The 20,552-nt window shown below is 31.6% G+C and overlaps 6 protein-coding genes and 1 long non-coding RNA gene across 9 annotated transcripts; 6 read left to right on the forward strand and 1 right to left on the reverse strand.

The window, feature by feature from the left end:
- Positions 1 to 3,699: 3,699 nt before the first annotated feature.
- Bap55 (Brahma associated protein 55kD) lies at positions 3,700 to 5,731 on the forward strand. 2 transcript variants are annotated; one of them, XM_066741233.1, is made up of 6 exons: positions 3,700 to 3,807; positions 3,911 to 4,252; positions 4,326 to 4,655; positions 4,733 to 4,984; positions 5,059 to 5,256; positions 5,342 to 5,731. In XM_066741233.1, the coding sequence occupies exons 2-6, from the start codon at positions 3,932 to 3,934 to the stop codon at positions 5,555 to 5,557; spliced, it is 1,317 nt and encodes a 438-aa protein (XP_066597330.1). In that variant the 5' UTR covers positions 3,700 to 3,807; positions 3,911 to 3,931; the 3' UTR covers positions 5,558 to 5,731. The 2 variants fall into 2 exon arrangements, with proteins under 2 accessions (XP_066597330.1, XP_066597329.1); XM_066741232.1 differs by having other exon boundaries at positions 3,702 to 3,807; positions 3,894 to 4,252.
- A 441-nt stretch (positions 5,732 to 6,172) lies between these two features.
- Prosbeta3 (proteasome subunit beta type-3) lies at positions 6,173 to 7,387 on the forward strand. The gene is made up of 3 exons (XM_066741653.1): positions 6,173 to 6,265; positions 6,555 to 7,120; positions 7,214 to 7,387. Exons 1-3 carry the CDS (start codon positions 6,263 to 6,265, stop codon positions 7,260 to 7,262), a joined length of 618 nt encoding a protein of 205 aa, XP_066597750.1. The 5' UTR covers positions 6,173 to 6,262; the 3' UTR covers positions 7,263 to 7,387.
- A 178-nt stretch (positions 7,388 to 7,565) lies between these two features.
- On the forward strand, positions 7,566 to 11,062 carry LOC136782301 (CCA tRNA nucleotidyltransferase 1, mitochondrial-like). The gene is made up of 5 exons (XM_066741642.1): positions 7,566 to 7,737; positions 8,045 to 8,341; positions 8,418 to 8,728; positions 8,852 to 9,570; positions 9,669 to 11,062. The coding sequence occupies exons 1-5, from the start codon at positions 7,675 to 7,677 to the stop codon at positions 9,683 to 9,685; spliced, it is 1,407 nt and encodes a 468-aa protein (XP_066597739.1). The 5' UTR covers positions 7,566 to 7,674; the 3' UTR covers positions 9,686 to 11,062.
- LOC136782310 (uncharacterized) lies at positions 10,622 to 11,701 on the reverse strand. The gene is made up of 3 exons (XR_010824112.1): positions 11,299 to 11,701; positions 11,086 to 11,197; positions 10,622 to 10,752 (listed from the first exon to the last, which is right to left on the reverse strand). It is a non-coding gene; the product is annotated as an uncharacterized lncRNA (long non-coding RNA).
- A 585-nt stretch (positions 11,702 to 12,286) lies between these two features.
- LOC136782297 (CCA tRNA nucleotidyltransferase 1, mitochondrial-like) lies at positions 12,287 to 13,642 on the forward strand. Its single transcript, XM_066741631.1, has 3 exons — positions 12,287 to 12,529; positions 12,603 to 12,913; positions 13,285 to 13,642. Exons 1-3 carry the CDS (start codon positions 12,287 to 12,289, stop codon positions 13,640 to 13,642), a joined length of 912 nt encoding a protein of 303 aa, XP_066597728.1.
- A 669-nt stretch (positions 13,643 to 14,311) lies between these two features.
- On the forward strand, positions 14,312 to 17,471 carry LOC136782307 (CCA tRNA nucleotidyltransferase 1, mitochondrial-like). Its single transcript, XM_066741652.1, has 4 exons — positions 14,312 to 14,573; positions 15,915 to 16,174; positions 16,253 to 16,539; positions 16,644 to 17,471. Exons 2-4 carry the CDS (start codon positions 15,938 to 15,940, stop codon positions 17,002 to 17,004), a joined length of 885 nt encoding a protein of 294 aa, XP_066597749.1. The 5' UTR covers positions 14,312 to 14,573; positions 15,915 to 15,937; the 3' UTR covers positions 17,005 to 17,471.
- A 283-nt stretch (positions 17,472 to 17,754) lies between these two features.
- LOC136782306 (CCA tRNA nucleotidyltransferase 1, mitochondrial-like) lies at positions 17,755 to 20,251 on the forward strand. 2 transcript variants are annotated; one of them, XM_066741650.1, is made up of 4 exons: positions 17,755 to 17,899; positions 18,759 to 19,183; positions 19,269 to 19,558; positions 19,670 to 20,251. In XM_066741650.1, the coding sequence occupies exons 2-4, from the start codon at positions 18,902 to 18,904 to the stop codon at positions 20,046 to 20,048; spliced, it is 951 nt and encodes a 316-aa protein (XP_066597747.1). In that variant the 5' UTR covers positions 17,755 to 17,899; positions 18,759 to 18,901; the 3' UTR covers positions 20,049 to 20,251. The 2 variants fall into 2 exon arrangements, with proteins under 2 accessions (XP_066597747.1, XP_066597748.1); XM_066741651.1 differs by having other exon boundaries at positions 17,776 to 17,899; positions 18,928 to 19,183.
- Positions 20,252 to 20,552: the final 301 nt, after the last annotated feature.

A 20,552-nucleotide genomic window follows, 5' to 3' on the forward strand; every position in this document is an offset into this window, starting at 1 on the left:
ATAATCGTCCCAAAATAATATTTAAAAAAGCCAGATTCACAGAACGCCACTGTTTAACTATCAAACTTTTTCCAGCTGACGTCAAATTTTAATAATAAAACTTTATTTATTTTTTCTGTAGGAAAGAAACTCGATTGAACTTCAATTCTGCATTTGTATGTGTGTGTATATATATATATATATATTAAAGTACAAGCAATTATTTCCATGTTCCATACAGCTATCCTACACCTATTCGTTGCCCTATTAAGCAACTTTCGTCCAGAGCTTTATGAACATTATCGCAAATTGCGTAACAACGCCAACTCTAAAGGTTATTAATAATGAAACTTTCCAACTACTCTTGATAAACCTTTCCAGCCATGATATGTTGCAGCTATTTTTCTTATTTATCCTCCCCCTTGTCCCCATTTATACCTCGGCGACTCCTACCCCTCTCCCACCTATTTATCACGTTTTATTAATTCGCAAAAGCCTATTATTACCACTATTAACAATCTCGTTAAATTCCGAAACGAGACAATTTATTTATGCAAATTAAACGAATTAGGAAAGATAAAAGCTGCGTTTGTAACGTAAGATAGCTGGTTCTAAGCCCAGTCGTTTTATTTTCATTCAACCAAGTTTTCTCTAATTATTTATCATTTTCAGACTCATTGTTGGCTTGGTAAAACAAATTACTATCGATTTACTTGATAATAATTGTTTAAACGATGCAAAGATATTTTGTTGTTTCCTGTTAGATAATTATTAAAGGTAACTAGGATGAAAATATTGGAAAATACAATAATTTTTTAAACGCTGTATTGTATTATCGGTATCATTAATACTGTTGTGTAACGAATCCTCAGGGATTATATGGATCAAATCATTCAATGTGTGCAACGTTTAAACATTTTGGTGAAAATCGTTGATCAAAATCTACCTTGCAGAAATTAATATTTAACTATTTAATAATTGGCTATTATTAGTGACATGAATATATCAATATTTTATTATTAGTCTATCAAAGCGATATAGTTATACGAAACTATAAACTTTAATAAATAATCAGGAAATATTACAAGTTGGTTATTAATTTATTATTAATTATAAACAATCAAACTCAATTGGGTATCAAGAATAATGAGTTGGAATTAAATGTCAGTATTACTCATTTTATATAAATAATTATGTATTCTACTATATACATATATATATATATATATATATATATATATAACTATTATTATTGTTAACATGTTTCGGGGGGTACTTCTGGTTATACGAATACTTGCTTTTGATATACGATAATGGGTTTAATGCAAGTGGGATATGAAAATAGTGTAAGTGGAGTGGGGGTGTAATAGGTGATTACAGCAATGTAGACTGTGTAAAATTGATTTGTGTGCGAGTTTGTGCCTCTTACACAGTATACGACCATACTACCATAGGTTATCATACGAAGTGAAGTTAGCCAACGTGCGCAAGAATCAATTTTCCGGAGTATACTGAATATGGAAAGAAGCTCAATTTTACATTAAACAGGATGCATACTAAAGTGGCAACTAATAGTCGATTTACGATTATCAGGTGGCAGGAGTCTTTGACAAGCTCTATCCAGACTTTAGAACTGATTATAACGCGATTGCATACCTTTTGTTTATGCACCTCTCATCTATTTAGCTTCACAGCCGAGCCTGTAATGATTTTACACCGCGTTAACCAACCAACATTGTCTCAAACCCGAAAAGTTCCCTACTTGCAAACTCGTGCCATCCTACGATAGTCTGCTTCCCAACGTGAAAATGAGAACATTTACCCACACACACGATCATACCTCCAGTAATATAGCGGCTTTATTAAATCCGTTATTACAGTTTAGTGTGTATCCCCCTCAGAGATTATATTTCCAACCAATCAAATCGATGCAAATATTTACATTAAAGCAACTAATTTTGTCCAGTAATTCTTGGAACAATTTATTTGATAGAGAGTTGAAAAAATCTCTCGGGATTCGGATCTAATTTTGGCTTTGTTTACTGTAATAAATTGTTCAGGTCAGTTGATTGGCAACATTGTTTCTTTCATCAAGGTCAAATGCTTATATAGTAAATTTAATTTAAATTATTAGATATTTATCAATTTCAAGTTACCAAGAATTTGAGAATAGAGGAGAAACTTGTGTTTATTTTGGTGCGCGTTAATGTTTGTAACTCGTTTACTGTTGGAGACAAGTTTCAGGAACGCTCGACGTAAAAAGGTGGTGAAAAAAGGTGAACTGAGCTGATGGACCTGCGAGTAAACGTCTGGAATGGTCATTACGTGGAACTTTAACGCTCAACTCTCTTTTCGAGAAAGCTCCTACTGCTACATCCTAGCTCTTCTGTCATGACTATTCAAATCTTCAAATATTTACTTTCCAAGACGTATTTCTCCACCATTTACTGCACTATGAAATAGGAAAAACTTCTTCCTTCAAATTGAATAACTTCAAATTTATAGAAATTTGATAAATAATCACTCATATGGCTCATATCGTTTGTTGGGAAAAATCAATAATGCTCGAGACGAAAGGTTTTATGTAACCCATTGATTTAGAGGCTGGAACACTGCAGTATATCAATTGACTTTTCTAAAAGATACGATATGATAATAATAAAGTATATACTTGAAGCTTTAAGATAAAGATATTTCGCTTCTCGAAATTTATCAAATAAAAGAGATGGTATTTTATCGTATTATAGAGATAATGTATAATGTGGCTTTAAGCCTAGGTCCTTCATATGAAACATCTTTTTTAGTACTTTATACGATAACTTCATTGTAACTTTGCGAAAAGGCCAACTCTGTCTTGCTTAACCTACTGTATTTCACATCGCTTCACATTCATATCGTCTTTCATCATGTCTCCCATTTAAAAGTATAAAAGCGGCGAAACTGTCCCGGGAATACTCCGATGCTTTTATTAATTTTTTGTATTTACTTTAAATATACAGAGTGTTCAAAAAGTCCTTGTACTCCTAGTTATCTCGATTTATCGTTTATGACGAGTTAATGAAAGAATTGTAGTCAATCCTCAAAAGGCTCTTTTGCTTTTGGTATACCGAGTGAGCGCTGTAGCGCAGACGGTAAGGTTGCCGTTTTATCACGCGGCGGGCTCGGTTTCGAGTCTTGGCGAAGTTTAAAGTTTTTTCATTACAAGGGATCCTTTTTTAATAACCATTAACTTATTGGACTCAATAATAAATAAATAAATGCATTTGTTAGAAGGTTAATATAAAAACATTGAGTTAGTTTATTATACCTTAACTCATTATTTGTTATAATAAGAACGCCTTTTTTTGTTTTTGTTACTGAATCTAATTAATTAATGGCTACATATAAGCATTTTATAAAAATTAAAAACTAATTTAGGAAAAGGATTTTGAATTGCTTCGAGTTTTTGAGTAAACGCAGCATCACTTTACACGAATGACACGTAAAAATGTGTTGATTAGCGGTAGTCGCTCTTTTCTTCCAAATCCAAAGTTACCTGAAGTCCAAATCACACCTACATATGCTAACCAGGCAATAGGCATAGCTGCGTTTGTACCCCTTTCCGCTTCAAATTCTCGTCCATAGTGCTGCTGGCTAACGGCTAACTTCATTTTCGTTGCTGTGGGGCTGACTGATTCTGGCATCACCGGCATCACTGACTATACAGCACAGCATAGCATAATTCAAAATGGCGGAGTTGACAACGCCGGCAACGCTGAGCCAGTCCCGGACCGCTCACTACGACACATTTCCGATTTCCAATAATATTTATTGATCAGTTTTTTACGGGTAATAACGAATTAGAAAAAAATAACATTTTCGAACGATTTGAAAGTCCCAGATAAATTTAAAAATCCCCCCGGACGTTCCTGTAGGTTAATTATTTGGTCAGTGTCCAGGGAAAAGAGGACAGATGGCAACCCTATATGGAGGTGATGAGATTGGAGCTCTCGTATTTGATCTTGGACATCATTCCCTACGAGTGGGTTATGCACAAGAGGATACTCCAAAAGCTGAAATTCCAGCTGTTGTTGGCATAGGTGAAGATGCCAATAGTACAGTGACAAAATCTGAACCTATGGATATAGATGACAAAAAGCCAGATAACAATATCACTCAGTCCGGCTCAAAATATTATATAGATACTACAATCCTACATGTGCCTCGTAGAAACATGGAAGTAGCAAGTTATATGAAAGATGGTATGATTGAAGATTGGGATTATTTTGAAAAGGTAATGCTCAATCTTGGCTATTTTATTATCAATACTTCTTAAGACTTTAGAGCATTATATATTTGTTTTATAGGTTTTAGATTATACGTATTCAAAAGTTATACAATCTGATGCAGAATATCATCCAGTTTTATTTTCTGAATCTCCCTGGAATGTTCGAAGTAAAAGGGAAAAATTAACCGAATTAATATTTGAAAAATACAATGTACCAGCATACTTTTTAGTTAAAAATGCAGTCTTAGCTGCTTTTGCGAATGGTAGAGCTACTGGCATAGTAGTAGATAGTGGAGCAACGCATACTTCTGCAGTTCCAGTACAGGATGGTTTTGTGTTAACACAAGCAGTTGTAAAATCTCCTTTGGGAGGAGACTATATCAGCATGCAATGTAGACAATTTTTGCAGGTAAAGCAATTTTATTTTGCAAATGTTTTGATAAAAATATTTTTTGTAAGCTCCAGTGTCCCTCTTTACATATTTAGGATCAGGATATAGACTTATCTCCTTCATACATGGTTGGTAGTAAAGAAGTGGTTAAAGATCATGATAAACCAAGATGGGTAAAGAAAAAAAATCTGCCAGAAGTTAGTAAATCATGGCATAATTATATGGTAAAGAAACTTATTCAAGATTTCCAAGCTACAGTCTTGCAAGTATCAGAGACTCCATATGATGAGAAGATTGTTTCCACAATCCCATCCGTTCAATACGAATTTCCGACAGGATACCACCAAGTATGTGTTTTAGCTTTTCTGCTAATAAAGTAATCAAACCTGCTTATGGATAATAATTTCTTATTAAAATTCAGGATTTTGGAAGTGAAAGATTTCGTATACCAGAAGCTTTATTTGATCCAAGTATGGTTCAAATGCGTGGTGGTATGGTAGGAAATACAATGTTGGGAATAGGTCATATTGTAACAACTAGCGTTGGTATGTGCGATGTTGATGTAAGACCGGCTCTTTATGGTAGTGTGGTGGTTACAGGTGGAAACTCTTTTATTCAGGTAATAACAATACTTTTCCCAAATCTCTAATAAAAGAAAGAAACTTCAATGAGAAGTGATTTTAGTAATTAACGTATATTTTTAGGGTTTTCCGGAAAGATTAAACAGGGACTTATCAATGAGAATTCCATCGAGTATGCGATTAAAACTAATAAGTGCAAATGGTTGTGCAGAAAGAAGATTTGGAGCATGGATAGGTGGTTCTATATTAGCATCAATTGGAACCTTTCAACAAATGTGGATTTCCAGTCAAGAATATGAGGAAAGTGGAAAAAGTCAAGTAGAACGAAAATGTCCTTGAATGATGAATAGACAGTATTCTTTTAAGTTTAATGGCGTACTTTTTAAATTATTTTATAAACATTACACGTTGTGCAAATATGACTAAAACCTACTATAAATTATAAAATGAATTGTACCATCATGAATGTAAGAGACGAAATTCCAGATTTAATACATAAATCTTATACACTCTAAAGTATTTTTAATACAAAAATGCATATTTAATGCAATATTTAAAAAATATTATTTGATGTCCTTACTGAATTAAATAAGGAAAATTCAATTGATATAATTAATAACAATATAATATACTAAAAGTAATTTATGTTTAAATAATTATCTGAAAAAGACCTACAGATTTTATAGTGCGCGCTTACACACACACAGCTTTGGTAATGGTTATCTATAGAGACCGTGCACACTAACACAATGACAGTGAGATAAGAATGTATATTGGTGTATATATATGCATACTATCAGCGCAAACTATCGGTCAATTTTCGCAGTTTTTGAGTGTAATTTATTTATACGTATACAGTTATACATTGACACTTCGCTATCATTGTGTTAGTGTGCACGCGAGACCAGTGAGGGTAGCCAATCTAGGTATTTTACGTTTATGGTAATGCTGAGTTGCTTATATTCGGATTTCGGGATTCTCTGAGTGGCGACTCCGGTTTTGCTGGGTTTTACAACTGTCACACGATACATTTATTATTTTAAAATGGCAAGTATTTTATTTCTCAGCGTGTGTCAAAGTTATATTAATAAAGAAGACTAATTTGTTATACCAATAAAATCGTTTAAATAAGCTGTTGCATTTATGTGAGAATGATTCAGTAAATACTACTTTTAGGTTAAGCTAGTTTCTCTAAAATGACAACGCAAGTTTATATACTTTTTAGAATGGTTATTGTTTAAAAATTAATATAAAATCATATTAATGTCTTATCAAAGATTTCCAGGATAGAATTGATTCTGCTTTTAATAATAACCAAAATAATTTGAATTTTCAGAGTATACTTGCTTATAATGGAGGTGCTTTGGTAGCGATGAAAGGAAAAAATTGTGTAGCTATAGCAGCAGATCGAAGATTTGGTATTCAATCACAAATGATATCTTGGAATTATGATAAAATTTATCAAATGGGCCCACATTTGTATATTGGCCTCCCTGGATTAAGCACAGATAGCCAAACTGTATTAGAAAGGTTACGGTTTAGGTTAAGTTTATATGAGTTGAAAGAGAATAAAAGAATTAAGCCACAGACATTTGCTGCAATGATATCAAACTTGCTATATGAAAAAAGATTTGGGCCATATTTTGTAGAGCCAATTGTTGCTGGTTTAGATCCAGAAACATTTGAGCCATATATTTGTAACATGGATTTAATAGGCTGCTTAAATGTACCTAATGATTTTGTTGTTGGTGGAACCTGCAGTGATCAATTGTACGGAATGTGTGAAACTCTCTATGAACCAGATTTAGAGCCTAATGATCTATTTGAGTCAATTAGTCAGGCTTTAATGAATGCTTGTGACAGAGATGCTATATCTGGTTTAGGAGCAATTGTTCATATTATGTGAGTATATTTTTCTATGATATAAAATTTAGGTAAGCTAACACAATAACTCTTTATTCTTTGAATGATAAACAATTCTTTTTTTTTTTTCAGTGAAAAAGACAAAATTACAACCAGAACTATCAAAATGCGCATGGATTGAAATATTTTTAAATCACAAAAACATTCAATTAAAAAATTTCTCAACTTAAATATTAAGTCAGTTTTTATAATTTTAAAGAACAGAAAATAAATTATGAAAACTAAAATTTGTTTACCGCCTTTTCCCTTTTCTGAAAGATATTATAAAATTTCCTGCTTTAAAAAAGATAAATGTGTGGCAGTACTTTGTATCTCATATATCAAGATATTTTTAAACTTTAGAAGATATACATCAATATTTTTTATAATTAATTAATTGAATTAGATTATGTATTAATTTTTTACATGAGTAGTTTTATTTTATCCTACTATACTAAATATTTGCTTTTAATTTTTCTCGCATAAACTATGGTTAACAGTAATGACAGTAATGCTAAAGAATATTTTACGAATGAAATACACGATTGAGAGTTATGTGCCGACATTTAGTTTTACTACGGCCTATTCAAACTTTATACGAAAATAAGTTGTTTCACGTACGTATTTTAATTATTTTTTAATCGAGTATAACATAATATTTGAATCATAAACTTTTGAACATTATATTTATCCTCAAAAACGTTTCACACGTACTTAAAAGGTTATGTTAAGGAGGTTATGGAGAATAAGCGATTTTCTAAGCACGAGGATTATTGCAAAGTATAATTTAAACAATGCTTTTAATAATTATTATTGAAAATATTTATTCTTTTTAAACAATACATGTATTATTCTTGATTATTTGTCTTTTGTTTAGATATAAGCATAGATAATATTTTAAGATATAATTATTCAATTAAACAGATACTTTCAACATTTACAAAACAATTTCAAAATTTCCAACCAGTTAATATGGAAAAGAAGATGACGATTAAATCACGAGAAAATCCAGTTATAATGAAACTGGATAAATCTAAGTTTGAATACGTTCTTAAACCAGAGTTGGTCAAATTGGCTGAAATTTTCACCAAGAACAATTTCGAATTGAGGATAGCTGGTGGAGCAGTTCGCGATTTATTATTAGGATATAAACCGCAAGATGTAGATTTTGCTACGGATGCAACTCCAGATGAGATGAAAAAAATGTTTACGGACGAATCGGTAAATATATTTATTATATCCAAATTGCAAAATTTCACATGCATTTAGTTTTATTAATAATTACTTTGAATTATAGATTAGAATGATCAATAAAAGGGGTGAAAAACATGGCACAATCACAGCTAGAATAGATGATAAAGAAAATTATGAAATTACTACATTAAGAATTGATATTGCTACCGATGGTAGACGCGCGGAAGTCCAGTTTACGAAAAATTGGAAAATGGATGCAAACAGGCGGGATCTCACTATCAATTCCATGTTTCTTGATCTAGAGGGTAACGTTTATGATTATTTCTATGGACATGATGATTTACAGGAAAGGAGAGTACTTTTTGTCGGAAATGCTGCCGACAGAATAGTTGAGGATTACCTTCGAATATTCAGGTATTATTGACACCTTAAAATATAATTTAACAATTGTCTTTAATTTGAAAACAGTTAAATTGTACATTTAAATTATGTCATTTTAATCATATTAATATTTTATTATTTTTCTCAAATTTTCAGATATTTTAGATTCTATGGTCGCATCGCTAATCAACCAGATAATCATAACAAGGAAACCATTGATGCTATAAAGGAAAATGTTTCTGGTTTAAAACAGATATCTGGAGAAAGAATCTGGTCAGAATGGGAGAAAATCTTAAAGGGGAATTATGGCTGTGAATTAACGCTAAAATTAATCGAATGCGGAATTGCTCCATATTGCGGTCTACCAGAAAATCCAAATACCGAAGAATTTCAGAAAATCTATCACGAATGTTCTAGTAGAAATATACCATTAAAGCCAATGACACTGGTATCATTGCTACTAGAAACTGTCACGGATGTAGCAAATTTACATGCACGATTAAAATTGTCTGCTCACGATAGAGACTTGGCTTTCTTCTTGGTTCGTGAGCGTGAAAATAAGGGAATAGAAAAAGATTTAAAATATTATCAAAAAATAGTTATCTTTAAGAAAGGGAAATTACCTGATCCTAAGGGTTATACCACTGAACTAATAAAATGTGACTACAATTTTGATGTTTTGAAAGAATTTATAAATTGGAACCTACCGGCATTTCCTATTAATGGTTATATTCTAAAGGAATACGTTTCTGATCAAAAGCTCATAGGTTTAGTCATTTATGAATTACAAAAGATATGGATTGATAGTGATTATACATTAAAAAAAGATGAGCTTTTGGATGTTGTACCAAAAATTGTTAAAATAATTAAAGATGGTAGCAAATAAAATTTATTACATATAAAATTTTGCAAAATTTTATATTTTTAATTATACATTATTATTATTTGTACACTTTACACTTGCTTGTTTTAGGTGGTATATTGGAATAAAATCTTGATGGCAAATTTATTTGGATTTAACAGGCGGATCGGTATCACGTTATACGATTTATTATTCGTCGACCATCACTTAGATTGAATCTCATCAGTGCCTGCCTACTTTATTAAATTATACTACGAAACGAAATAATTCCAATACAACTAACGTCGCGTAGTTTACTTTTCAATAGGCTTATCGGTACCGCAGTTTCAATGGTTTCAATTTTGCTTACCTAATCGAAGAGCAATTTATAAACAGTTATATTATTTACTTTCAACCGATAATGAAACCTTATATTTCTAAACGAGTAAGACTGCAAAACTATACCTCGCCAATTTTGTTAACGCTCTACTTAATATGTGTTTTCGTGCCCAAAAAATGGATTCGTAGCAAAAAATTTCACTCGTGATTATAGTTTTTTATATAAGATATTAGTGCTTATCATTTTGCATAGGAAGAACGATAAGTAAATGATTCTGAAATCATTTTCATGTTTATTTTTCATCTGAATTGTGATAGAATAGAGTTCTGTAGATTCTATGGAATTACGTCTATCGAGATTATGTATGATTGTAATGAGCAATTTTCAGAAATCGATAATAAGAGGAGTTGAATAAGTACAAAGCTCCGATTTATTTCACATTGCTGGGCGAGTATTGGTCCTTTAGAAATGTGATATTAGTGTATTTGCTAGCAGATTGGCTACTCAAATGGTTACATTATCACTTTAAACTATCAACGGATACAATAATAAAAATAATATAAACAGAAAATTCGAGCAGAGAGAGTTTCAAAATATATCGGGCACGACAAAGTAGCCCTTATTGTAAATTGAAACGGGGCTCTCTCATGAGATTTGTCTACTCTTTTCCCGCTAAAGGTGCGGGTACACGATGCGTGAAATATATGCGCGTCCTATGAAGCTGTGCACTGAGGGGTGGACACGTCGTGTACCCGCACCTTGACAACACTCGCCATGCTGATTCCTGACTGCTGGTGTGCGTGTGGTTGGTACTACATCACCACGCGCTGGATATCTCAAATGACCGCGCCGGCGGCCGATTCGGTCAACTGGAGCCTGAAACCAAAATTCATTCATTTCATTACGTTCATTCGATCTCGATCTACTATCCTTGTGAGTCTCAGTGTCAGGTGATTGCTGCTGAAACGTGATTAATTTTGCTATACAAAGAAGTAAGCAAATTATAATTATATGTTTAACTTATTCAACCTGATAATTCAAAAACTAATTTTTCAAAATTATATTTCTATTTTAATTAAAATATGTGCTTTAAAATTGAGGTATATATATTGATTAATTAATAGCATTATAATTATTGTTCACACTTTAGGCATTTCTTCATTTATAATTTGGAAGATAAACATGAGATATAAATAAATAAATTCTTACAAAACGCTGATAGTTATTGTTGTAAAGATAGAAGGCAGTTATTTTGGAACATCCATTTTTTATATTATTGCCACGCACAAATCATCGTTAGCAAGATATCGATCATTCTGACCTGTCATAAAAATTTGATTGTTTAACATTCAGAATAAATCTATTACAAAATCATTTGCTATAATTATTAATACGTAAATTAAAAATAAATATTTGTTATACTTTTCTTATCTTTCGATGAACAATCGACTGCTTATAATTGACAGTTTTATTATTAACAGTCAACGCCAAGAAAACAAACAATTTTTTGTACTGTTTTTCATCAATTCGGTTGAGCGACAGATATTTCTTTGTTGAGACCAGGGATAGAGGTTTTTTTCTCGAGAACCTCAGATATCTACACTAATACACAATAGATAAAACGCAAAATAAAACAAAATAAATACATTTTAAGTAGAGAGCCAAGCCAGTTACAGGTGCGGGTACACGGCGCGTGAAATACACGTATGTACGGCGCGGACTTTTGGGTAGGGCGAGCGACGCGTCTTCTCCCCCCGTGCGGCGTGTCCATTCGGTCCACTCGACACGTTTCACGCGCCGTGTACCTGCACCTTAACTTGAAAGAACTGATTAATCTACGGGTAGAAAAAATCTGAAGCAGAATGTGTTGCTGCGTGTATGTTTACGAAAATTACAATGAAAAGCTTGCCAATGGTTCTGTCTATCGTTAAAAGTTAATTTCTATAAAATTTTTACTATAATTTTTCGCGCACGGCTCTTACTGGAAAGCTTATCTGTATCGATGAATTAGGGTTATGTGTGCATGTATTGGTTTACGCACTGCAATAAGTTTCTCGTACTAAATACTTAAAAACCTTATTCTCCCTGTTGAATATAAGAAAAGTATTACATATCTCGTAGCAGTCACATAAACGCAAAATTATACATTGGTATAAATCCACCTTTTTACACATTCCCAGAGCGAGGATCTGTATTTCGAGTGATTTCGATTTGTTTCTAGCGGTAAATAGAAAATGGCGCGAACGTCGATCAGCCAATTAACGCGCAGCGTAATGCCACCTTAAGAAAAAATCACGGACCTACAGATTCGCGCGCGAAAAATATTTTATTCCTTTATGTTTATGCTTGTTAATATTAAATTAATAATTATATTCTATATTGAACAGGTAATTCGAAGTAAAACGTAAAAATGAATCAACCACAAGGAGACCCCGTTATAAAAACATTGAATATGGACTATTATGCGTTTACTCGTAAACCAGAATATAAAAAACTAGTTAAACTTTTCGAAGATTATGATTTTGAGTTAAGAATTGCTGGCGGTGCAGTTCGGGATATATTATCAGGCATCTCGTCAGAAAAGATTAATGACATAGATTTTGCTACTAATGCAACGACGGAGCAGATGAGAACAAGTTTTGAAGCTAATTCTGTAAATATTAATTATTCAAATTTCAAATTTTTCAAATATCTTTAATAATTTTTATTTTTATTTTCAAATTTAGATAAAAATGGTGCATCCAAAAGGTGAGGAACATGGCACGATTACAGCCAAGATAAACGTAGGAAGCAATGAAAATTGTGAAACGTATGAAATTACAACACTGGGAAGTAATTCTAACGAACGTTGTTATAATAATAATAAGTGGAAAATTGATGCGAGCCTTCGAGACTTTACTATTAACTCGATGTTTCTTGATTTAAATGGAAATGTGTATGATTATTGTGGTGGGTATAACGATCTAAAGAAAGGCAAAGTGGCTTTTATCGGGAATCCTGCTGCGAGAATAAAGGAGTGCCCCATTCTAATATTTAGGTATAAATCGTACCGCTTAAGTTAAATTTTGTACTTATATTATTTATAAGAAACGTATAAATATATATATATATATATACAGAGTGTTTCGCTTAATTCGCCCCATAACGTGGACGTAAATACTAGTGTATCTTCCAAACTAGAAAAAATATATCGATTTTCTTAATAAAACCCTTTTACATCTAAATAATATGTAAGAAAGTTCTTATAAAAAAATTGATATCTCTTATCTCTTATAATTATAAAGAAAATGAATTTTTACGTCCACGCTTCGAGCAAATTAAGTGAAGTACTTTGTGTATAAGTCGTAAAATTAATAATTGCAAGGTATAATAAATTTATTGTATTAACGATACTTTTTCAATTTTCAGGTACTTTAGATTTTACGGCCGTTTCTCCCAAAACCCGGATAAACATGACCAAGAGACCATTGATGCCATAAGGAACAATGCTTTTGGCTTAAAAGATGTACACGGACAACACATTAGATCAGAATGGGAGAAAATCTTGAAGGGCAGATATGGCTGCGAAATGACGCTAAAGTTAATCGAATGCGGAGTTGCTCAATATTGTGGTTTACCGCAACATCCAAATACCGAAGAATTTAAAAAAATCTACCGTCTTCAATCATCCAGTCATGAATTTAATCTAAAAAAATTATTGTATTCGCTGTTATGGTATGAAGATCAAAAAAAAGAAGTAAAAGATAGATTATATAAATCTCTATAAAATGATCAATTGATTAATTTTTTAATTTTCAAACACATTAGAAAGAAGGTGGCATATTTTTGTAAAATTCCGTTCTAATGGAAAAATTCCAATTGCTTAATCTATCATAAAAACTAATCATAATTTTTGCTGTAAGTATTCTTAAAAATAAGTACTGAAATGTCGTTTGAAAAGTGTTTAATTAAGATTTCTTATACCAAACATTTCATTTTTTTACTTTGAATCAATAATTAATAAATATTGTATTGCTATAATAAAATTATGTATTACTCTTGTATATCTTATAAAGGAAGATAATCCACTTTAATACAGAATTAAATGTTGCCAAAATTGAGATGAGAGAATCGAGTAAATTGAAGCAACAAATTATGTTTTATTGTATCCGTGGCGTTCAAGCTATTTCACAAAATACGCGAAATATCGAGAACCACAGCTTGACAAACAATGATTTTGTCTTTTGTCATTGAGAAACATTGAAAGACAATTTTTCTACTTATAGGTAAGATTTATCTGTTTGGCAAAATTAGCAAATGAGGAAATTCTATTCAAGCTCTATACTAAACAGATAAATTTACCAAAACATTACCAATAAGTTTGAAATCTGGCCATAACTGGACTGAACGCTACCACCAGTCGCCTACCACCAGTCGCCTACCACCAGTCGCCTACCACTGAAGCCGTCTTGATTAACCAATGACCGATGCACGCGGCTTTGTAAGGAACCAGTGGAGAGAGACTTCAGCTTGGAGTGGGGTAAGGGGTTCGATTTTCGAGAGTGAGTAGTGTAGCACCATTCACCATCAGCACCACAGACAGCATTATCAGAATTTTCTAGTTATTCATGTGATTCACTACTGACCGGTCAGCACTCAGTATTGCGCGATTGTTGCTGTACCCTGTTTAATTGTTTTACAATAAGAAACATTGTGTTGTAAGTATACTATAATTGTTTTCTTAAATATATTTAACCTGATATTCTAAAATCTATCCTTTTGATCATAATTACAACTTGCACATACATTGAATAAGAAATAGACATATATAAATAATATCATACATTTTTTAACATATCTAAATTTCGTATTTTTAGTTTAATATGTTGATGAATTTACATTCACGTACACCCTTGTTGCTAATTAACTCTCAATTCACTACTGACATGAGATGTATTGTTTACCCACTCATTATTTAATTTCTGATTTGAAAGATACACATTAGGTTCAATTAAAAATGAATTGTTAGACATTGTGTGTGTTAATGTAGTTAGTAAGGAACGGATAAATGATTTTAAAATATTCGTTTTTTATATTTATCTTGTAGCTTTTTCCCTAGTACGGTCTGTGCTGCAGGATTTATTACATTTTATATTACTATCGTGCGTACTCGGTATTAAGATTGATCATTCTAACAAAATGATAAAAATTCGATTTTGTTAACATTAAGAGTAAATTAGTTACTATACCTCTCTTGCTCATTCGCTATTTATTATTTATCAACGAAAAGTCTAGCACTTTCAAAAGGCAGTTGTATTATTGTGGAATTCCAAAAATAATCTTAATAAAGCAATTCCTCGTAACTCTTCTGCTAATCTAGTTTGACAACAGTTAGAGAGAACAGAGGTAGGTTATTTTTCTCAAGAAGTGCAGAGTAAGATTGATATACAATAGGTAATGCGAAAGATATATAAATAAACATACGACAAGATGGTATTGCATGCTATGTGAAGTGACACGCCGGTCGAGAAAGCGGGAAATGGAATCCTTTACGTTTCAGTTAACTTCATTGTCTTCACTTTGTACTTTCTATGTAAACATTTATACAATATACTATATGAGGAAAGAATGATTCAATTTCCCGCAACATATGTATAGATTAATCAAAAATAACATTGGTGATACTTTCTGTCGCGTATCTCCCTAGATTGCCTTTATACCAACGTATAAGTTTACTGTTTACATTTTTACGACGGTCTACGCTCTATAATAGTTTTCCTGTACTAAAAGTTTGAAAGAAAATTATTTTCCCTGTTGAATACAAAAATGTATAACATATCAGATAGACCGACATATATATGTAAAGCTACAAATCTGTAGAAGTTCACCTATTCGAAAACATTATACGCGTGTCCCCAGTTCGTGTTGTTATAATGCACCTTAAGAGGAATTCAACTGATTATAAATTCCGTGTAAAAACTAATTATACATTGAAGTACGAGTTATTGTATCTCATATTATGCTTCACCAGGAACTAATGATTATTATTTGTTAAACAGGTGCTTCCAAGTTTCGAATACAAATGATTCAACCACGAGAAAATCCCATTATAATGAAACTGAATAAGTCCATGTTCGAATATCTTCGCAAACCAGGATTTAACAGATTGGTTAATATTTTCGACCAATATAATTTCAAATTGATAATTGCAGGCGGAGCAGTTCGTGATTTATTATTAAAATTAAAACCGGAAGATGTGGATTTTGCTACAGATGCGACAGTTGATGAAATGAAAGCAATGTTCAGTAGAAACGAATGGGTAAATATATTTTAAATGTAAATTCAACAATTTACGCATATTTTATTTATATATTTTCATTTTTCTCGTTAAATATAGATCGAGTTGCTCGAAAGAAGAGGTGAAGAACACGGCACCGTTACAGCCAAAATGAATCCCTCAGAAATTTATGCAATAACAACATTAAAGATTAATAATGCTTTCAAAGATAATAAGTGGAAGATGGATGCGAGTCGACGAGACTTTACTATAAATTCCATGTTTCTTGATCTAGAAGGAAATGTTTATGATTATTTTAATGGGTATAAGGATTTAAAAAAGAAGAAAGTTGTTTTTGTTGGAGAACCGATTGATAGAATAAGGGAGGATTACCTTCGAATTTTTAGGTATGGTTTACCTTTTTAATAGCTTCAACAAAAAATGTAAACTATAAAATTGATAATTACGAAATTTATCAAATTTATGTCCTGTACTTGCTTTGCATTACCAGGTACTTTAGATTCCAAGGTAGTTTTGCTGAACATCCAAATTATTTATATAATAATGAAGCCATTAGTGCGATAAAGGAAACAATTTCTGGCTTAAGCCTCATACATGGATCAAGAATCTGGTCAGAATGGAAGAAAATTTTGATGGGCAAATACGGCTGTGAGCTGACGCTAAAATTAATCGAATGCGGAATTGCTCCATATTGCGGTTTACCTGATCATCCAAATACCGAAGAGTTTAAGATTGCATATCGCGATAGCATAAGTAGAGGTGAAATTGAGCCACTTGAATTGATATATTCACTTTTAAGGACTCAGTCGGACGTATCTTCAATACAAAAAAGATTACACATATCTTTTTAATTCAGCAACACACTACTAAAAAACATATCAGAACAATATTTGACTTTAAAGGAAATATGAAATTAATCAAAACAAGTGTAATTTTTGTTTGTAAGAACAGACTGTTTTTATTTTCCATATATGGTGTCGTTGTAGTAAAGTTTATTTAAAAGATTGCTAAGAGTATCTCTATTTACTTTTCTAATGAGAATTATTTAATAATTATCGCATTGGCATTTTTGATGTATTTTCTTGCATAATATATTGTGTTTTTGTTATTTATACATGTGAAGTTATCTTGGCAGTGCTAACGAAGCGCTTTCAATTTTGTTGTTTATTTTTATTTTATTTCAATTAAAGTACATTGTGATCAAGTTTTCTATTAAAAGTTTGTTTTATTGAACAAAAATAAAGAGTTAAAATGAAAGAACTAATAATTTAAGGGTTTTTTTTTGTTGAGAAATAAGTTACTAATGTATACTTAATTTTCCTCTGCGAATTAAACAACAGTTCTAAGGAAATCTGATTATTTTCAATAATAGCATAGGAGTTGGCGCGGTGCGACACGCAGAGGTTATCCGCCAATAGCCACTATTATATACAAGAAATTAACTAAAGGTTCTGATTGGCTGCTATGGCGCAAGGATTATGGGTATTTGAAGATGCCCGCCATGCCATCATGTCTACCATTCACTTCTTAAGAACGAAATTCCTATAATCTTATATCACGAATTATCACGATTGGTTGAGAGCAGAGAGACTAGCGCATTCGTCCAATCCCTGCTTAGCCACAGACACTCGTGACTATTCAACAAATCAATTGAATCAAACCTGAAGTTATTTGTCAACTGGCATTTTTGCCAGATCTTCAACCTACAGAGGCTACAGAATCTGTTTATTGGAAGAAGTTTGTCACGTATGTATGCTATGTAATTGTTTCTTAATATTATTGAATACAATACTCACATATATCCTTCGGAATTAACTCAATCCTAAAATTCGTTAAACCGGCTTTAAGCTTGAATGCGTAAACTCTGATTAGGAATAAGCAGTACGCTTAATTTGTTTGCGTAAAAAATTACAATGGTCCCTTTTAATTATTAATCAATCTCTAAAGGATCTCGTCAATTCTTAATTTCACCCTGAGCGTTATTACAGTTTCTTTAATTGAAAATATAACTTGATATACAGTACTTTAATTGCATATTAGTATTACTTGAGTACATAATTTCATTTGTTCACAAGATCGCGTTTGCTGCTGCGTATACCTATATATAATATGATGATAGCGCCGCATAGCAGACTCAAGGCCACTGCACACCGACAAAAAGGAAAATGTGTAGTAGTCCATATATGCATACTATTAGAATATTTCAACACTATTTATTAGTAACTTTAATTTGCCTATCCTGAATCACTCTTTTCGTATCCGTATACAATGTTAGAATGTTACGCATTCACTGTCACTGTTTGGTATGCAATAGGCCTTAATTAAAATAGTATATAGTTTGGGTCATAACATTAAAACAAACAAATATTGTTTGAATATCATAATCAAGTAAATCTTGATATAAGCATAATAATTAATAATAAATGTAAAGAAATGTGAAGTGTTAATCTGACCTTTTGCATGACTCATTGTTAATTTTTAATAAATAATATATTTGAAACTGTACCTAAGTTTACTTTATATATAATATAAACATTCTGTACTCTAACATCATGACCTATAGCAATTTGTGCGATTTAAACAATATTTGCTCATCTTTTTAAAGCAATGACTCCTCAGCTATGCTAACCGTAAATCAGAAGTAGAGCGGTAAGCCGTGTGGATCCATGATGGGGCTCCGCTTATTGAATTTGCGAAAGCTAATCAGAATGCACTTTTACTAAGGACAATGTCTATGTTCCATAAGAAATGAATGATTATTACTTTTTAAATAGGGCTTTCAAAATTAATGTAAACATGATTGAAAGACGAAGAGACCACTGTATAGGTAAATTTTATATGGATGAGTTTAAATATACTAAAAGAGAAGGATTTCAAAACTTAGTCAATATTTTTGATGATCATGGTTTCAAACTGAGAATTGTTGGTGGTGCAGTTCGTGACATGTTACTAGGAAAAACTCCTATAGACATAGACTTTGTTACGAATGCAACTGTCATTCAAATGAAACTTATGTTTCACAGAAAATATGTAAATATTTTTAATTTAATTTTAAATTTGTTTTTAAAATTTTTTTTTAATTTTTATCTATCTTAATTTTTGTTTTTAAATATAGATCGCAACGGTACACCCAAAGGGTGAAGAGCATGGCACCGTTACAGCCAAAATGAATGATAAAGAAACTTACGAAATAACAACTTTACGAATTAATATCGAGCATAGATATAGAGATGAGTGGCAAATGGACGCCAGTAAAAGAGATTTTACTATCAACGCCATGTCGCTTACTCTCGATGGAGATGTTTATGATTATTTTAATGGATATAATCATCTAAGAAAGAAGAAAGTTATTTTTGTTGGAGATCCAGTTGAAAGAATAGAAGAAGATTATATTCGAATATTCAGGTATAATTTGTTCCATAAATAAAGACTTCATATTTATCTAGTATTTCAAAAATTAAGACTTTGTTAGATTTATATCATCATTTATGCGTTACTCTCTTTTTGGATTTTCAGATATTTTAGATTCTATGGTAAAATTGCCAAACATCCATATAGACATAACCCAAAAGTGATAATTGCCATAAAAGAAACTGTTAAAGGCCTGAAAGATATAAATGGTCAAAGAATCTGGACCGAATGGAAAAAAATTTTAAGGGGCAATTTTGGGATGGAAATGACATTGAAATTGATCAATTGCGGGGCCGGGCAATATTGTGGTTTACCGTTTTATCCCAGTAGGAGACGATTTAGGCGAATATATCAGGAGTGTAAAGATAAAAAAACAGAGACAAAAAGATTGTTATCTTCACTTCTAAATAATAAGGGAGACAGATTTGAGTTAGAAAAAAGATTGGAAATAACTCTAAAACCACGTGACCTAAATTGGATTTAAATGCATGAATATCAAACTTTTTAAATTCAATCGGTGATTTTAATGGAATTATATAACAGTTGTTGAGATATGACTAGTTTTTATTTGTATCTGTTACAAAAAGATTTAATGGAGTTATCTTTCAAAAATATTTTATTTACTTTTATACTAAAAACAAAAAAGAAATGTATATTATTATTATTAATATATTATTTTACTACGTAGATTGTAATTTTCTTATTTATACCTAGGTTTAAACAAGTTTTCGTTAGTAATTTTTAAAATATGTTACACAAAAAATTAGGTAATTATAAATTTAAGGAAAAAATCGTTAAATTTTAACCGTTTTATAATCTAAATTTATAATAAATAAATAACGCAAGCAAATAAAGACAGGAAGAGGTATCGATAGACGACTACCAGAGTTAAAAACTAAAGTAGTCAGTATTCGATAATTTTGTTGTTCAATTGAGTTCTGCTTGATTCCTCGAACTCTGGAGCTTTAGGGAGGACAGTTTGTTTACT

The sequence above is a fragment of the Prorops nasuta genome, unplaced genomic scaffold, assembly GCF_024137725.1.
Source record: "Prorops nasuta isolate Cenicafe-Biocafe unplaced genomic scaffold, Cenicafe_Pnas_1.2 PNAS00025, whole genome shotgun sequence".
NCBI lineage: Eukaryota > Metazoa > Arthropoda > Insecta > Hymenoptera > Bethylidae > Prorops > Prorops nasuta.

Coding starts and splice junctions, on each gene's coding strand:
- LOC136782307 (XM_066741652.1), top strand. CDS start 15,938: ATGATTCAACCACGAGAAAATCCCATTATAATGAAACTGAATAAGTCC. Junction 16,175..16,252: donor TGTTCAGTAGAAACGAATGG/GTAAATATATTT, acceptor CGTTAAATATAG/ATCGAGTTGCTCGAAAGAAG. Junction 16,540..16,643: donor GATTACCTTCGAATTTTTAG/GTATGGTTTACC, acceptor TTGCATTACCAG/GTACTTTAGATTCCAAGGTA.
- LOC136782297 (XM_066741631.1), top strand. CDS start 12,287: ATGAATCAACCACAAGGAGACCCCGTTATAAAAACATTGAATATGGAC. Junction 12,530..12,602: donor CAAGTTTTGAAGCTAATTCT/GTAAATATTAAT, acceptor TTTCAAATTTAG/ATAAAAATGGTGCATCCAAA. Junction 12,914..13,284: donor TGCCCCATTCTAATATTTAG/GTATAAATCGTA, acceptor TTCAATTTTCAG/GTACTTTAGATTTTACGGCC.
- Prosbeta3 (XM_066741653.1), top strand. Junction 7,121..7,213: donor GGAGCAATTGTTCATATTAT/GTGAGTATATTT, acceptor TTTTTTTTTCAG/TGAAAAAGACAAAATTACAA.
- Bap55 (XM_066741233.1), top strand. CDS start 3,932: ATGGCAACCCTATATGGAGGTGATGAGATTGGAGCTCTCGTATTTGAT. Junction 4,253..4,325: donor ATTGGGATTATTTTGAAAAG/GTAATGCTCAAT, acceptor TTTGTTTTATAG/GTTTTAGATTATACGTATTC. Junction 4,985..5,058: donor TTCCGACAGGATACCACCAA/GTATGTGTTTTA, acceptor ATTAAAATTCAG/GATTTTGGAAGTGAAAGATT.
- LOC136782301 (XM_066741642.1), top strand. CDS start 7,675: ATGTGCCGACATTTAGTTTTACTACGGCCTATTCAAACTTTATACGAA. Junction 7,738..8,044: donor ACGAAAATAAGTTGTTTCAC/GTACGTATTTTA, acceptor TCAATTAAACAG/ATACTTTCAACATTTACAAA. Junction 8,342..8,417: donor AAATGTTTACGGACGAATCG/GTAAATATATTT, acceptor TTTGAATTATAG/ATTAGAATGATCAATAAAAG.
- LOC136782306 (XM_066741650.1), top strand. CDS start 18,902: ATGAATGATTATTACTTTTTAAATAGGGCTTTCAAAATTAATGTAAAC. Junction 19,184..19,268: donor TTATGTTTCACAGAAAATAT/GTAAATATTTTT, acceptor TTTTAAATATAG/ATCGCAACGGTACACCCAAA. Junction 19,559..19,669: donor GATTATATTCGAATATTCAG/GTATAATTTGTT, acceptor TTGGATTTTCAG/ATATTTTAGATTCTATGGTA.